The sequence below is a fragment of the Boleophthalmus pectinirostris genome, unplaced genomic scaffold (genome assembly GCF_026225935.1).
Source record: "Boleophthalmus pectinirostris isolate CB_2022bp ecotype Guang Dong unplaced genomic scaffold, ASM2622593v1 HiC_scaffold_3, whole genome shotgun sequence".
NCBI lineage: Eukaryota > Metazoa > Chordata > Actinopteri > Gobiiformes > Gobiidae > Boleophthalmus > Boleophthalmus pectinirostris.
Window position 1 is genome coordinate 36585233 of NW_026571299.1, and position 17979 is coordinate 36603211.

Genomic DNA, 17979 nt, shown 5'->3' on the forward strand with positions numbered 1-17979 from the left:
AGGTGTTACTTAGAAAAGGCCCAAGTATGTCCTCCAGGTAAGATAAGACTTTCTAGGTAGTACACTTAGAGTGTATTACCTGGAAAGTAGAAAATAGGAAAAAAATTGTATAAGCCTGAGTGACTCTTTATGCCTAACAAACAAAGCTTAACCTTCTGTTAATTTATTATTGTTATGCAGTGAATTGTTTGCCAAGATATACTTTCATCTTAATCATCTTAATCTTCATAAAAATATTATGTCTCTGTGTTGATGCCGTCTCAGGAGGTTACAATACTTTCTTATTTACTATAAGAAATATTTATTTCCAAAACTTGCAGCATGTCCATGCTTGAAGGTGCCCTGTGTAACTTTTCTGGTGGAGGGTCTGTTGCCTGCTTGTTATGATGGTGATGTTATGTTTCCTGCATTGCATTCTTGTTGTGAGCATGGTTGCCTCTCCACAGACATGACATGAAACTTGGCCTAGTCTGTGCCACCTGTTTCTCTCCATAGAGATAAAGAAGTAGGCCTGTCACAACAATAACTATATTGACTTATTGTTCAATATATGTTAGATGGAACACTGGATTTTTGGGGGGGTCAGTATTTATTGCGGGATCTATGACATTGTTGGTTATTTTTTGGCTATATGATAAGATTTGAGGAGTAGAGGGTTGCATTAATAACTTCTCTGACTCATTACAGATGCAAATAAAGTACTGAAGTGTTTCAATCTGCTTATTCTGCTCCATTCTCCTTTTTTTTTTTTTTTACAATATTGCACATTTAGAATAGATTTTGTGCTTTAAATCTGCTTTCGGGTTTTTGTGCAAGTGTCATAAGTTAGTTTCAGTATTATCGTTTATTGTCAATATTTACTTTAGTAATATGGCACGACAAAATTTGTTATAATAACAGACCTATAGAAATTTATTGTCATACTGTGGAGCATTCCAGGCAAAGCAATGACATCTCAGTGGAGACGGGCACAATGCAGACCCTCCACCAGAAAAGTTACATACTTCGCCTTTAAATATCACTGCTTATTTCTATAATGAAATAACATACAATCTACATTTGAATATTACCAAATTGATCTTTTCGGTGAAGGAAGGAGACTTTCCGCATGACGGCTATTTTGGTCTTCTCAAGCCCATCCTTGGTCCCACTTCTGGCCGCCTTCATGAGCTGCTGGACCTGGTCGGGAGGAAGCAGACAGCAAGAGGAGAGGAAGGCATTAGCACACGATCAAAGTGGCGCGCTGTGGAGGCTCGATCACCTACAATGGGCGAGCGGAGATGGATTGAAACACAAGTAGCAGCTCAACAGGCTCATCTGGAATCTCACCATCTGCGACTCCCCGCGGGTCGCTGCACGGCCCCTAATCAGGACGGCTACCAGCGTATCATGAAGAGATTATGGTAACAGTGTGGGCTCCATAACATAATAATAGATCTGAGGGGGAATTTTGCTGACCACAGATTCCACCCTGAGAATCATAAGAGGCTCTTCAAATGACTGCACCAAGCCGTATCGCAAACCCAGAGTGGTAGTATTGTAATATGACAGTGCTTCAGTCCAGTAGGGGGATATTAATTATATGTACATGGGCTATTGGTTTATTAAATTAACTACATAGGCTGGGGTTGTGAGAGTGTTAACAGTTTTGGAGTGAAAGTGAATTGAACATCTTGGTTCATAGGTATAAAGTTATTCAGAGAAGTCGAGATTGAGTCCAGTCTTTTTTGTCACTGTGGATATTTAGTCCAAGTCATATTATGTAATAATGTCACTAAAGGTAGTTTTGAAGTCAAGCAGTGTCAACTTTTCTAGGTTAAAGTCAAATAAAATCCCTATAAATGATTTAATTCGAGGTAAACTTTATTTGTATCACTATTTACCTATCTCTAACCTTTATTTGCACTAATGATTAAAAAAAAAAAAAAATCTGTACATACAAATCAGAACATTTGAGCTCTGGAATAATTAGTAACTATCACTCATTATACTAACTACAAATGTGTTAAATTCTGAAATGTATTTTCATTATTGCAGCTCATGTTTTATTTACAATATAATTAATTTAGAGAAAGATTTATGCAGATTATCCAGCTTTATTTTTTGCTATTTTGTCAGGGGCAAGAAATAGTTTCTTATCATTTATCATTATATTTTCTGTAACAAATACTAAAAATGTTGTTACTATGGCCTGGTCCAAGTCTTGTTCATATTAATTTAAACTCAGTCCACAAGTCCATCTGAAGATATATTATAGCTATTCGCAGGTTAAGCACAGCTTTAGTAATTTATTTTGATCCATTGTGTGGCCAAGTCAAATAATAAGTCCTCAAACCATGATTTGAAGAGTCCAATTAGTAAAATAAAGGCTTAAACATGAGTCAAGGCCCATGTTTAAACCACTGATGTGGTTCAGTAAATAACCAGGATGTAGTAGAGACTGTGAAAGACAGACTGCCTTGAAGCACAGACAGCACAATGAAAGCTGAAAAGTTTATAGTGCAGGCAGTGAATAAGCCTGGGACTCAGCTGAGCATACAACGCAGAAAATTCAAAAGTGAAAGGAGCTTTCTGGAGAAACTGAGTGGCACACAGTAGCTTCAATCATAAAAGCATGTGTGATACCTTAATGTCATAGTTGTGCTTGCCGGCTAGCCTCGTAGCTAGTTCACGCTTGGTCCGGGCACAGTGCTCCCTCAGCCGGCGCACATCGGGGGAGAGCTACAGTGTGGGGTGGGGTCATGGCGGGGTCACAGGGAAAGGCACAGGTAGCATTTTAGTCACAGGAAGCAAAAGGGAAAGCAGGCACAGGATGAAGAGAATGGAAATGAAGGGCAATAAACGAGTGCAACATCAGGAATTAATCATGAGCACAGAAAGTAAAAGCTTTGGTCAGAGGGGATATGCTAGATGAGGCTAATGGCTAGTCATTTGCAAAAGCATGGCGCAGGGGTGCAGTCGGCTTATACAAAAACAAACTATGTCACTGTTCTCCCCGGTTGTTCAAAATTAAGCAATGAACTGCAGTGAAGGGACAACTTTAGGAACACTTGTTAAAAAATTAATTAGCTGTGACTGATTAAAATTGCCATTTTGTGATGAAAGCTGTGTTCAAACAAACTGGCTCAATATTTTAAAGCTTTAGCATTAATTGTTTACACTGGGTAGCAGCAGCATTGTAATTACCAAAATACAAAACATAGTTAATGGACATCTGTGAGGGGTCTGTCAGTCCTGGCTAACACTATCAAGAGCCATGGGTAGTACAGCATATTGTACATTTTATTGTATGGAAGTCCTGGAACTCTGGCTACATTAATTCTAAATAAATGTTTTCTCCTCAATTTTGTTCTATTTTGCTGTTACTCCCAGCAGAGTGGTTATGATTTCAACATGTGTGCATTTCCATGTGTGCAATTCGCCAGACTTCAAGTGCTATGTAGCCTAAAGCTATGCCTAGATTGTCATTTATATTTCTACTGCATGGTAATGTAACAAAAAAATATTCAGTTTTAAAAACTCATTATTGGTATTAGTTTATGATGAATGTGTGCACGAGCCCTTGTGCATTGCAGGACAGTGGAGCATGAAGGCAATGCAGCACAATGTGAATGTGCACACAGTGCCATCATGTGGAGGAGCACTCAGGAGTAACTGCTGCACCACTCTAATGAACAACAGACTTGACACCCAACAATAAAACAAAGAATAAAGCCTTCCAAACCAGAGGAGTCATGTGTTTACTTTAATCCCATATGAATCCTAGTGAAAAGCTAGTCCTGCCAGTTGTCACAAAATAAACTTGATAAAATGGTGTATTAGGCACTTATCTTTACTGCAGTAATATTACCTTGCTTCGTGTTGGCTGTTTGCTCTCGTTATCAGACTGTTCGTCGTAGCTTTCAAATTCACTGGAGCTCCATCCATTGTCTGCAGCCACTCGCCCGGTGTTACTTTGAACATCTTCATAGATCATATCTGCAGAGCCACACACAGGGTATTGCACATCTATAATTCAGAGCCAAGCCGTTCAAACAGAAAACAGTCTAAATAACAAAGTGATCTAACCTTCGTCAGGAGAGAGGGGGTCCTCATTTGGAACATCATCATAGATCACGTCTGCAGTCTCACACACTGCTGCTGAACACACAGGCATCAAAGAAGAGCATTTTTGTTTGTGTTAAAAAGAAAGGCTTTCTCTGTGCTTTGTCTTTGCTTTTTGATAAGATTAACATTTTTATTGTGGGTTCATAACAAAGATGAATGCAGAAATATGAAAATATTTCAGATGAAATCAAAATTCCTACATAGTGGTTGGCACCTTTTAATTTTGCATTTACAGATCTTTGTTCCCAGGGACGCTGGCATGTCCCTGAGTATGTTGCTGTAATGCTTGTGTCCATGTGACTAGACATGATTGTATCCAGCTTGTTTGAGCTATTGACCCATTCTATCTCCACGGTCGACAGGATTTGTCATTAACTGCTTTGAGAGTGTTTCAGCCTAATTTAGCTCAGTGAGCTTTATTGATTTGGATTTAAACTGTGATTTGTCTGCAACACTTTCTTCTTAGACCTCAACAGCCACAATCACTGTTTTCAATTAATCTGATTGGACTGATGTGTATTCTGTCAAGGATTTTTCAGATGAGTTTGGTCTTAAATTTAAAATAACCTTGGAAACAATCCAGCAGATGAACAAAGAGCAACTGTCTTTGCACAAAAGAGGATTAGCTACACAAACGTTTCCTTCTATCTTGTTCCATTTCCTACACTGCTACATTCAGAATGGATTCAGCCCAAGAAGAAAACAAGTGGATTTGGGCTATAAGCTTTCTATCAGCATATCTGCAAAGTGACTGGGCCTCTTGGGAAAGTGCGTGTTATTTCAAATATAGTAAACCCAAACTTCCCTCCTGTGTTTTCTTTTTCTGCCTTTATCTAACTTTTCACAAAAGGAATAGAAGCGCTCCTATAAAACTCATTCACAGGTCACACTGACTCTTCAGGCATATACAAGAATTCATATAAAGAAATGCATTTTCACAGCTATCCCTCTAATAGAAAATAGTTGAGGAAATTTAACAATGCCTTAGTAATCCTTCTGTATATGATTACATTTAGGGTAACTTATTATTTTTTGTGTTCTCTGTTTTACACAGAATCCATAATTCACATTAAAATGCCAGTATTCACAAAAACAATAAAGCAATGCACGTCAGTGTAAAAAGATTAAAGACACAAGGGTGGCCATGCTGTGTCCCCTTACATCTCTCATTCCTAAGCCACCTTCAAATAACAGCCGCATTGCTGACTGAGTCAAAATCCAAAAGCAATTTTCCCTCATGGAAATGGTGGTCTATTGATCCACATCCAGAATTAATTGGATTCATGTCATGTCTGTGCAGAAATCAAATCAGCAGCAGAGAAAATGTGTGTGTTATAGTCTGTGTTCAAGCGCCCTCTACACCAAACATTAAATGTGCTGTGTATTTGTATTCACAGGTAGATTCACCGTTTCTGATGCCTTACAAATGAATGAGTCCTACATGACTGTGGGTGTGTAATATGGTGTTCTCCTCACATTTGATCAAGGTCAAGGGAGGCTGTGTTCGGCTTGACAAAATACTGGTACACATCCAATATTGGCAATGTCATTATAGTGTGGCCCACCGTTCTGTTTACGCAACTGTGGAGGTCCAATTGGTTTTCTATCGGATCTGTCCACAACCTGCATTCCATAATGAATAGGTAGACTCAGTCCGGCTCCCCAGGCAACCTTAGGCTTAATCTTTTTGCTCTGAAATTGAACTCTTGGTCTACTACTACGTACAAGTATGAGTTGCATTGCTTTCCTGTCGATACAATTTCATTCTATACCTTCAGAGATGTCCCCCGAGCTGGTGATTTCCAGGCTGGCGTTGTTACCGTGGTCTTCTGCTTGAGGAGTTTTTACCACGGGAGGTCCTTGGAGCTCCTCTCTGGGACAAGGCTCTGCTGCACTGTCAGACTCAACATTTGGTGCGTCCCTGAAATGTACCCAAACATTAGCAACCTACGCTAAATGATGCGTGTTTGATTACAAGCTAATTTCAGACAGAGGAAGGGGAGGTGAATTGTCTGGAGGTGGGGCTGAAATAGTTTCCTCTTATCCAAGCATGTCACTGTACACTCCCTAAGTCTGATAGAGTACATATGGAGCATTACTGCAGGGCAAAAGATTATGTCTGGGTAAAAAGAATGTCTTTAATTAAAATGATATTATTTGTTCAGTGTAATGAGTAAAAAGTGTTCTTGTTACATAATAAAAGGATCTAAACTTAATTAGATTTGAATAGAATTGAACCCACATTAATACACAGCAGATAGCTGTTCAATGATTGCAATTTTAATTAAATTGAGATTCAATTGTTTCAAATCATCAACTATAAGAAGTCAATCAACTGTTAATAAAAACATGCTGGAGTACAAAATTTGGAAGAATAGAATATATTTGACTTTTCTGTTAATTGGCACTGTTTTAAAGTAATAGATTTGTTAATGAAATTGGTATTGATTTTATATATACATATATATATATATATATATATATATATATATATATTATATATATATTTATTTATATATATATATTTATATTATTATAAATAATTGTTATATAAAAAATCATGTTAATTGCCAAGCCCTAAAAAGTAATAACTCTACGATGCATTATGCTATCCTTCACTAACGTCATACATTCTATGTAAATGCAAGTCAGTCAGAAACAACAAATCACCTATTGCATATTACAGACCAATAATTATCTAGTTGGCTATACTGGCTGCTCATTTTTAAATCAAACATACTACAGCATATCAGTGACTCAAGTACACACTGACATCGCATGGGAACACTTTGTTGATCCAGCTCTCACGTGGAATGTGATTGAGCTACTGGTAAAGAATTGTCCTTCCCCTCAAGAGTGATAATATGACAGGATATGGCGCGTAGGAGAGTCCCTTCCACAATAATTAAATCAAGTCTCCAGTTGAAACTTTCAGCAGCAGCAGACGAAAGAGCTCAAGATGATGGGCATTTCAAAGACAAACAAGGCATGCCAGGGAAATAAGGAGTGTGCAGTGGCTATAAGAACCAGAGAGGCACATGATTATCTCAATTCAATGATACAGTGCAGTCTTTCAGGAGGAACCATCATGTTAGTGGACATAATACAGGTGGGGAAGGACAGTATTAATGCATTTACTCAAGTCTGTCCCATCAGTTTCAGGGGAGGGATAAGACATCTGTAAATGAAAGTACATACACTAGTATATTTCAGAGCAGTACATATTATTTACGCCACAGACTTGTTTTAGTGTATTACATTAAATTTATTAAATTAAATTCTATTTTGATGCTAAGGAAAAGCTTGATACCAGTTTTGATACCAAAATTAACAATATAATTCAGTATTGTTTTAATATTGTGACAACCCTAAGTGGGATTAAAAGAAGTTGTATAGTATTTTTGCACACGTACTACAGCAAGATGACTCTACAAGATCCACACAGTACAACACCCTGCTCATATTATTATTATTTTTTTTTTTTTTTTTTTTTTTTTTCAGTTTTTAATTATATTACTTAATATATTACTAAGTTTCAGTCATGTGCTACTAATTTTAGTTGCTTTTGTAGACGCTATTCTATTCATTGACATTGTGGCACTGAAAACCCATGCAAAGGGGATGAACTGTTATTATATTTAACACTCACAAAATACTAAAATGTGCTATTATGTGCTAAACATGATACAAGAAGGCCACCTGCATTTGTGAGTCACTGATTTCTGCTTAGCCACCTTAATCACAATATCCAAATTCCTAATCTGTTTGAACCGTTTAGTGATCCCTGATGCTCCGTAGATGAGAGCACAGTGATCATCAAACCATCACCCCATTAAGATTTCCTCTCATTTGTCACCTGTTTATAGGAGCCATTCAGAGCAGACTGAGGAAGCTGCAAATGACTGTGGAGTATCAAACATCTGTGACATGAACTCATTAATCACTACCTCACAAACAGAAAAGACTTGAGCTCACATAGAATCTAAACAAAGAGGGATTTGTCATTGCTACCAACAAATCCGTCTCTACTCTTCGAAATGGCTGTAATGAGAAATGCGTGGAAGAGGAGAAAAAATATTAAAGCTTGTCGAATTCTATGCATTCCCGTCAGGCAGGAGTGATTTGAGCAGTGTAGACTAGGAATTGATCGGGGCGTAACTTTGCCTGGGCCTTCACAACTTATCTGTTGCTATAAGCCCCGGTGATACGTACAGCTCAAGGAGAGAAGGAAGAAACATTTTTCAATGCAAATGACATAGCCCCAGGGCAGAGCACAGCCAAAAGAGGAAGCTGGCTGAATGCAAAATCTCCTGCATCCATCTGTTACTATTCCCTTCAGCTCCGGTGCCAGGGCAGAGCTCAGATGCCACTGAGTTACCTGTTTGCCCCCTGGTGTCTCGTGAGTGCAGCACTTCTTCATAACTGCAAATGTGATGTGCTGACCATACTGATAATAAAACCAGCAACCACTCCCCAAGCAGATAAATAAGCCCTGTATGTCCAGACAAGGGCAAATGTAATTAGTTTATATATTTGTATCATTGCTTATATAATATCTATGATGAATGTTTGTTTTTGATGTACGGTACAGTCTCCCCTATTACTTTTGCTTCCACGGCACACCACGCCGAGGTGAGAGGGAGGTGACGGGGTCGACAAAAAGTGGCGCTGAAAAATAAATGTGCTCTCTTTGCTGCATTAGTGGAGTTTCTTTGGAAAGTCAAAAGTGTAAAGTTCAGCAGGATGCCCAACAGGTGAAAAGGTGAAAGTAAACAAAACAAAAACTCCAATAAAAAGTAGTATTCTCTGAGGTGAACGCCGGTGTGCACACATGAAAGATACAGACAATCTTAGATTAGGGCTAGGTGAAATGACACAGAAATGAGTCGTCTTTTTTCTTCTTGATCAATCACAATTTTGATTCAATCTTAGCTCTTCTAAAACAAATAAACTGTCTTTCAATATTGATTTTCTGAAAATAATACATACAGTACAGACTTTTAATGACTGTCTTTTAAAGTTGCACTGGAAAACTTTTCTACCTGTTTCTCTTTAGGAAGGTTATTGCTTTGCCTAAAATGTTACACAATATAGCATTAAATATCTCCATGAATACAAGCAGATGATGCCACCATTTTTGTTATACCATAAAAGCAAGATTGATAATTTTAATGTAATACTGTGGAACATTCCAAAGAAAGCAATAACATCACCATAACAAGAGAAACCAGAAAAGTTACATACTGCACCTTTAAAAATAAGTTAAATAAAGTAAAATTTCTTCTAAAATTAATTCTGCCTTACAACACACACGTTTATTGACAGAAGATAGAAATAAAATTTGATCAATTACACAGCCTTACTTCAAAAGGTGTTCATCTTCTTTTTTTTTTTTTTTCATTGAGAATATAATTTAAAAACTGTCACAGGGAAATTACGTCTTTAACAGTAGACGCTGCCATCAAGCAATCGAGAAGACAAGCACACAAAGTCCACAGACTGGTAACATCTGATGCGCTGTCATGGTACGGCTAAGAAAAGCCCATCTCCGCCATAACACTCATAAAGTCAATTCAATGATATTCTTGTGAAAGTGCTGACAGATGAGCTGAGGATGTGCTGACAGTCTTACACCTTGATGGTAGAAAAGTGCTATTGATAGCTCTTCTTTAAAAAGCCCACTATTGACTGAAGCTAAAGGAAATGTGAACTCAGCAGAATCCTCTCAGCGTGAGAAATTGCTCCAACCCCAAAGGTGGCAAACATTATAGTGCACATAATGAGACACACACAGTACATGGACTACACACGTGCACCTACACACACCTGTACACAAAATACACAAACACAAGCCCTGTTTCTCAGCCCAGGAAACCCCACAGGAATACAGAATCTAAAGTCTAACATTGGTTTTCTGAGCACACTTCCTCAAAGCCAGGTGTGTGGGCCTCTCCGTAATCATCGCCCCTCCATCAATACGCACGCCTCACATACTGCAAGCACTAAACAGACTCTCGCAAGATGCAAGCTAGAGTGGCATAAGTGGAGTAAATCTCAAAGTTTCTGATTTCACAAACTAAACAAAAAAAAAATCTTTTAGCAAAATGTTCCAGCACCTGGCTCATCAAGTCATGTGTGCAGATGTGAACAGCTGAAGTTGAGTATGAAATGGAAAATTTTAATACATTTGGATAAAACAAAAGTGTGCCACAAATTTTTGTACCAAAATGAGAACACAACTGCTGAATCCTACATATATCACCAATTAAGAAAATAAAATTGGAGAACAAAGTAAGTACAGAGCAGTGGGTGTATGCTGGTGGCAGTCTTGAAAATAGGTGATTAAAGATTGCTTGAATATGCACCAATCATTCCGAATACAACTTCAGGTAAGTGAAGGGTGAGGGGAATCTACTATAACTATGGTTAAGGCTCTAAAAGTTGAGTTTGCATAATCGGTCCACTTTAATGTTGCAAAGTTCCAGAAGCTCACTGAGATGATTTGCATTGATTGTGTCAATCAAAATGTGTTCCACTTTGATTTTTAATCAGTTAGTTTAACTACATTTTAAAATGTATTTTATTTTAAACAAATAACTTTGATATTCAATTTTTGCATATCTTCTAAACAACATTCACAATATCACAGAGAATTTGATATATCGCCCACCTTCCCTTGTACAATATACAATTGTTCTGCAGCTGCTCAAGGCACATTTCAAATTAGATACTTGGATCTCACTTTCTCACTAATACTAATACTTTTATGTATTTATGTGCTTGCATTTGTTGTATTTGGATATTTAAAAACCAGTATGAATAGAAATCAAATATATTGCTCATAACTGTAGTAGTATTTACATATATCATATGTATTATCCAATTAAGATTCCAAATACAGACCGAGTGAAGCTGGCCTGAAATATATCTGCTAGAAAAGTCATTTTTGGTTTGTTACTTCCACTTGTCATTCTAGGTGTGACATGCCATCTGGCGAATGTGACACTGCATCCGAGTGTGTGCTAGTGGTGAGCTGCTGTTGGAGGAGTGTAGCATGACATTAGCTCAGACATAATGACAAACACTGGCATAACACTGATGGATACTATGTGGAGATTGGTTCTACATCAACATTACTGTGGGAGAAGAATTAGGATGCAACTTACCAGCTGGGTGACTCACTAACTGGAACATCTGTCAAAATGAGGCAAAACAGCGGCCATTAGACAAGGCTTTTCACCGACAAAAGACGCACAACTTTATCATCACAATTAAAAAGTTTCTGAAGATGTGAGTGACTCATCTGGAGAATAAAAATTTGCTTTGTAAATGAAAAAGGAAAAATTAAGTCAAGGAACCAAGCAGTAAGAAATGTGCGAGGGGGCGAAATTGACATGTGAACCTTTTATGCTCACAGTGCGGAACATAAACTTCCCCTAATGAAAGAAATATATGACTAAATTTAGTAAAAATACAGTGTGTAGGTGTAAGAAGCTAGTGTTGCTTGCCAATACACAGCAAAGAGATTTTTCTTTTTTTTAATGAAAAATGTTAATTACTGCACAGATAAGTGATGAATTACTGATTAAACACAATAAACCTAAAAGCTAAAATATATTTTTAACTATAAAGAGGCCAATAAAGAACTAGAAATTGGAGACTAATTTAAGTAATTTAATGTTCTAACCAAATATAAAACAGTTCTGTATTGCTACTCTTTTTCCCGAACACTGGTACAAGGAAAGTGCTGTTAAACAAATGGCATGATCGATTTTCTCAGAGCGCCTCTATATAAACTAATGTCATCTGGTGAGGGAGGGACCCAATTCCCCGCTCTGTTAGCGAGCTGCCCCCAGTTACATAACAAACTCCACTACATGTTATTATCAACACCCAGGATCCCCATACACATCCCCACAGCCCACTTAACGGATTAGCACGCTCGGACTTGGTGAAAAAAGCTATTTAATTAAGCGCTAATCACTTCACTTTGTCCAACATTAGGCCCTATAGCTCTACCTTAGTCTGCGTGTTTAGCAAAATTAGCTTGGTGCTTCATATATCACGACTAAATATCTAGCGTACATCTAGACAGTGAGGAAGCTCATTGGTAACCGTGTCTCTCTTCTTAAGGTGATAATTAGGTCTTGTTAAACAGAAGATGAAATGCTCTCCTACAATAGCTAATGCAACTATAGCAGTCATTTTGTACATTTACATGGCCTGAACAAATGAGATAACTAGAATAATCAAATATCTAGATAATTAAACCTGATATTTAGCGTGTGTTTACATGCATAAAAGAAATCTGATAATCAAAAATGCTTGGTGACATGTCAGTTCAAATCGATGAACTATCTGTTGGAAAAGTATTATGAATTTTTGCTTTCACTTTTATTCTTGGTACTATATTGCATTAGCTTTTTGCCTTGTCAAAACTTGTCCTGGTGAGAACAATTTTTAAAAATCAGATTACTCACATAAGATACATCTGTTTACAGAAGGTTACAAGAATCAGACAAGGCAAAGTTTATTTGTACAGTATAATTTGTACACAGAGTAATTCAAGTGCAAAATCAGATGATCAGATTTCTGCTGTACATGTAAACACAGCCAATGTTTACTGTAGTTAATCGCTGATTTATTTTAAATAATAAATACTACACATTTAAACCAAATGAATTCACCTCAGAAAAAGGCTCACAAGTAACATACAGAGAGTGTGCTAAACATATTATTGATTTGAATTATACAAAATATTTAGGTCTAATCTTTATACCTGGATATTGCTGTAAAAAAAAAAGTTGTTACCTCCAGACACTCCAGCTTTTCTTACTATCCAAAACGTTGAATGAAGCAATGATTTTGAATTAATCAAAATAGTCACTTGTGAATGAATGAAGAGAAAAGAATAGTCATCAATGTATGGCTGTATATGCACTAAAAGAGGAATAAAATTGGGTCTTGCAATTTAAACTTGTCTGGAAAAAGGAAATGAAAAGTAATGACACATACATTTGAAATGAAAGTAGATTAGGCAAGTTCCTGTCTTAAAAGAAACTAGAGAAGACAGTGATTTTAGTTTTGTCTTGTTGTGCCAAAATTGCAATATGTATCTCTGACTGAGGTGTACATTAAATTATCATAATTATACCTAATTACCTGAAACTGAAATGTTTGCTACATCTTTCACTGGCGCCCCCTCCTGTCCCGCAGGAGGAATAGTGTTGCAAACTTCTTGGCCGTTATTCTCCAAGTGTGTTTGCGAATTGCACTTTGACGTCTCATTATTTTCCATCTTGGACGAGAGTTCAATATCTTTTGTATTTCCTTTGCCCTCCTCTGTGTGGTTCTCCTCCTCTGAGCTGTCGTCAAAAACAAACTCTTCGCCCTGCTCTTCATCCTCCTCCTCTTCCTCTCCATCATCTTCCTTCTGGGGCTGCTCACACATCACAGTCGACATGATCACTGCAAGAAAGATACAATCACGTTACAGAAGATAGGTCTCTTTTTTTCAAATAAGATGTCAGTTATATCAGTCCGAATGACACAATGATTGATAGCATTACCATATGAACACATTTTGCACAGGAAAAGATAAGAGAAAATTTGTTCAGCCTGGATATTATATAAATCATATTTTAAAGGTAGCACTATGACAGGGTTTGATGTAGTGGGAATAATTTTTATACCTTATCTTGTCAACGATGAATAAAGTCAAACTCAATGTTACATGTAATCGTCACTATAATCCACTACTGTCTCACCAGACCAAACTGACATGCTTTAGTTAACTTAAAGATGTACTAATATTATTTTTATGGGGTGACAGTGGCCTAGTATGGCTACCCCAGGGCAGCTGTGGCTACGGTAGTAGCTTACCACCCCCCAGTATGGTGTGGGTGTGAATGACGACAGTGTAGCTCTTTGAGAGGCTTCGACAAGCATGTAAAGTGCATTAGAAGTGTAAGGCATTATTATTATTTGGGCTGTGTAAACAATGCACTGGCACAGTGTTTTAGAACAGTAACTAAAGGAGTTAATGTTGTCATGATACTAAAATTTCACACTCAATTTCAGTACTAAGGAATAGACTCAGTACTCAGTACAGATTCCGATACCATGATACTAAAAAACAGTCTTTATTTAGACAATAGAATGTGATAACACATTAAATAATAGTACTTTCTTTAATATTACTATGTGGCCTTATATGTGTGTAATCCCTCAGTCGTCCAGGTAGGTTCCATTGTGGTACATGGGCATATACTAGTCTATTTGGTCTTATAGTTTTTCTGATACAGCTCAGGTATCCTTCAAAAATTATTCAGGAAAGTTAATTTATGTCCTGTGAACATGACTTCTCAGGACAGTAAGGATGCTTGCTCAAATGAGCATCTAGTTTTGATTTTTAGTGTTGATTTATATTTGATTTTCTATTCTTTTGACAACCGTATAGCAGAGTGGATTATAATAGTACCTAAGGGGCTACGAGCTGTATGAAACAGAATATCTGAAACCTTTTGATGCAGATACAATACTAAAAGATTGTTATAAGCTAAAGCAATATGCCTTTAAAACTTTAATATCTTGTTTGTGTATTTTTACATTCAAAATCATGTAAGAATTACCATTTTAAAATTTCTAAATTATTAATTTTAATCCAGTCTATTTGCATGGCTCAGAATTCTACAGTCCTTGTGAAGTTGTTCAGTAACTTTGACTTAAGAACTTAGTACTTAAAATTCTGCCCTGGTATGAAATTGATCTTTTTATTTTAAGAGCACATCTTAACTTGAAAACATAACAGATCCTCACATTTTTCAATGGAATGCACTTTAGTTCACATACCAAAGCTACTTAAATGACATTGTGTGTAATTATATTGATTAAAAATACTGAACCCCCATGAACTGCAATAGCTGTAAAAGAATATGTAAGCTGGAAAGGACATTTAGGAATGTATAAAAAAGGCAGTTAGCAGTTAAGAGAAAAACAGCAGCCGGTAAAGATGAACTCTAGCACGTAGTCATACAAGCACAACAGATGTAAATCAAATCAAAAGAAACATGGCATATGACAACTACTTATTATGATCCAGCAAATAAAAACATCCACAAAGATAGTCTGGATAAATGAAGTTAATTTTTTCATGTTTAAAGGTGAACTATGTAACTTTCTGTTGGGAGTTCACATGTTTGTTGTCTCCATGGAGATGTTGCTGCTTTGTCTGGAGTATACTTTTGTACTTTTGTTTTGTTTAGTGTTTTTATGACTAAACAATACCTGAATAACACACATTATTACAGTAAGTGGCCTCGCCTTGCCACAAATATGACCTTTAACTTGGTTTGGTGTCACCAGATTATAACAATGGAGATGGGCAAGGTAATAGCATCTCTATGGAGAAAATCCTGCACCAGACATTGACCATACCACATATTTCTGGTTTTGTAATGGCAATTTACAATACTATTACTTATAAGGGCGGAGCTAGCATTTTAACATTCATCATCGAAATTCTAGCATAGAGAATTGGCAGCTAGTAATTTAATGGATATTGAATTTGAAAATAAATTGCAGTTGTCAAAAATGTATCTCCGTTAAGGTCCAAATTGCTACTGACTAATGTTAATAAAATTTCCCCATGACTTAGCCTGTATTTAACTCAGCTGGGGAAGGGATTTCTTTCACATATACTGTAGTTTGGGTTCAAATGGGGCACACTGCTAAACTGTGTCATGTGTTTTGCATTTCTTTTAGCTGTGGGCTGCTCCAGCGCTGACACATTTTCTTGCTGGGGCAGTTTGTTGGGATCCTTTGGGAAATGACAGCATGGAGTCAACGGGCGGGAAAACAGCTCTCAAACACAGACCAGGGTATTGCAACATCGCTGTTAGAGACGCCTGTGGTACAACCTGGAGACATGAAATGAAACATAGCCAGCCCAAACAGTGCAGACTAAAGATACCCACTGGTGTGTATAAAAATAATACACTACACTGTTCCACATTATGGCATTACATTTGTTTATCTCCATGGAGACAAGCAGCACTAGACTAAGCAACAAGTCAGATCAAAGAAGTGTCACAGTAAGAATGCAAGTTTTCAAGGTCATTTTGAGCAATGAATAAATTAGTTAGATAAAATAATTGCAAAATTTTGAATCTATATTGAACAGTCACAATTAGCTGATTTCAAACATCACAAAATATCTAAGCACAATCATTTTCTCAGCAAAATCGAAATACACAGCCCAAATACATACAAAACCTGTTAGCCCAGATTTTTAGACCTCTACAAACATGTTCAGAAATGCATGGATTTCTTGTATTAGTTTAGCACTCCATAATGCCACACGTTTAAAATGTGTACTGAACTCAACACCACAACTAAAATTTAAATAACAAATAGTATTTCTAATCTAGTGGCAATCATAATGCTTGTGAGAAAATAGGAAAATGGTAACATTTCCAAAACCAAAGCCCTTCCCAGCATCTTTTGAATCCGATGAGTTTTGTAGTTCACTTTATGTCTTATATGCTAAAATTAAAGAATGCCACAAACTGACAAAACCTTACAGCTACACAGAGAGCAGTTAAACGTTAATGGCAGCAGCAGTAGACTATAAACTCCCAGGCTGAGATTAAAACCATTTAAGTGTGCTGTTAGATGTAAGACACAGCCCTTTTTGACATGTTCATCAGGTCTAAACTTGTATAACCTACTGGTAGCATCTAATAAATGATTGTGCATTAAATCTGTCATTCACTGGAGCAATTTTAAACCTTGCATAATGACAGAAACAAAGGCTGCTGAGTTCAGTGGAAAAAAGCTTCATTAAGAAAAAAAACCAAAAAAAATATGTAACTGAATTTAAATTTCAATATATTCCAGTAATTTCAGTACGATAACTACAAAATTCTTGATATGCTACTATATTTGTAGTATGGGATATGTGTTATATGTTACGACTTTGTAAATAATATTTTTCTTCCTCCAAAATTCAACTGAACAGTACACAAATATGCAAATATGTTCCATAAATTACATATAGTTTTAGAAGTTTCATTTTCATTTCATTTCTTTGTATTTTAACACTGAACACTAAAGTGCTCTGCAGTGTGACTGTAAAACTTTTCTTTTAAAACAAACTGTTGGATGACTCACTTGTGTCAGAGACAGTTCATAAAGGTGTTAGCATAAAGGGAACTAAGTATACATTATTTAATAAAATTACACCTTTATTGCTACTTTAAATGTAAAAAAGATATTAGCAGTTTAATGCTCTAATCCAGAGGGTGTCCTGCGGTGTGACATGAAAAATCACAGATTTACACAAAAATTAGAAGGAGCTTATCTGTCATTTAAGCACCAGGAAGAGCTCTGGGGTTAAGGGTTAAACTACAGAACAAATTTAATAATTATCATTTTCTTATTTTTGTAAAACTAAAAATTTCCATCTTTTTTTGAAAAACTTTGAACAATTGGCTGTTTGATGTCCTGAGATGTAGCATGAAATATCACATATTTAAAAAGACAGTTACACAAAAAATAGAAGGAGATCATCTGACATGAGCTCTTCCTGATGAAGAGCTTTATGGTTAAGGCTTTAAGGTACAAGTCAAAATGAATAACGGTCATATTTTTATTAGAGCCCGACCGATATATCGGCTGGCCGATATTATCGGCTAATATGGGCACCTGGAGACATATCGGCTATCGGCCGATATGCTTGCTGATATGGGCCGATATTTCACGTGGGCATGTTATACCTCGTTATAAATCTTAAACTCTCATTTAATCCAATTTACAGACAGATAAATGTCCTAATATGTGGCTCCGCATCAGTATTTATCTGCGGAGTCATTT

At 36.7% G+C, this 17979-nt stretch overlaps 1 protein-coding gene across 4 annotated transcripts in view; it reads right to left on the minus strand.

The window, feature by feature from the left end:
• Positions 1-17979, minus strand: part of arhgef10la (Rho guanine nucleotide exchange factor (GEF) 10-like a) — a 105988-nt gene that overhangs the window by 81542 nt on the left and 6467 nt on the right. Inside the window, exons 2-8 of one of the 4 annotated variants that reach the window (XM_055160699.1) lie at positions 13270-13575; positions 11274-11301; positions 5880-6028; positions 4069-4137; positions 3851-3978; positions 2626-2721; positions 1071-1179 (exon numbers count right to left, since the gene is read on the minus strand). In XM_055160699.1, coding sequence (XP_055016674.1) covers positions 1071-1179; positions 2626-2721; positions 3851-3978; positions 4069-4137; positions 5880-6028; positions 11274-11301; positions 13270-13570 — 880 coding nt within the window. In that variant the 5' untranslated portion in view covers positions 13571-13575. Of the gene's footprint in view, positions 1-1070; positions 1180-2625; positions 2722-3850; positions 3979-4068; positions 4141-5879; positions 6029-11273; positions 11302-12918; positions 13051-13269; positions 13576-17979 lie in introns of those variants that run through there. The other 3 variants (XM_055160698.1, XM_055160700.1, XM_020940250.2) reach the window with 3 other exon arrangements.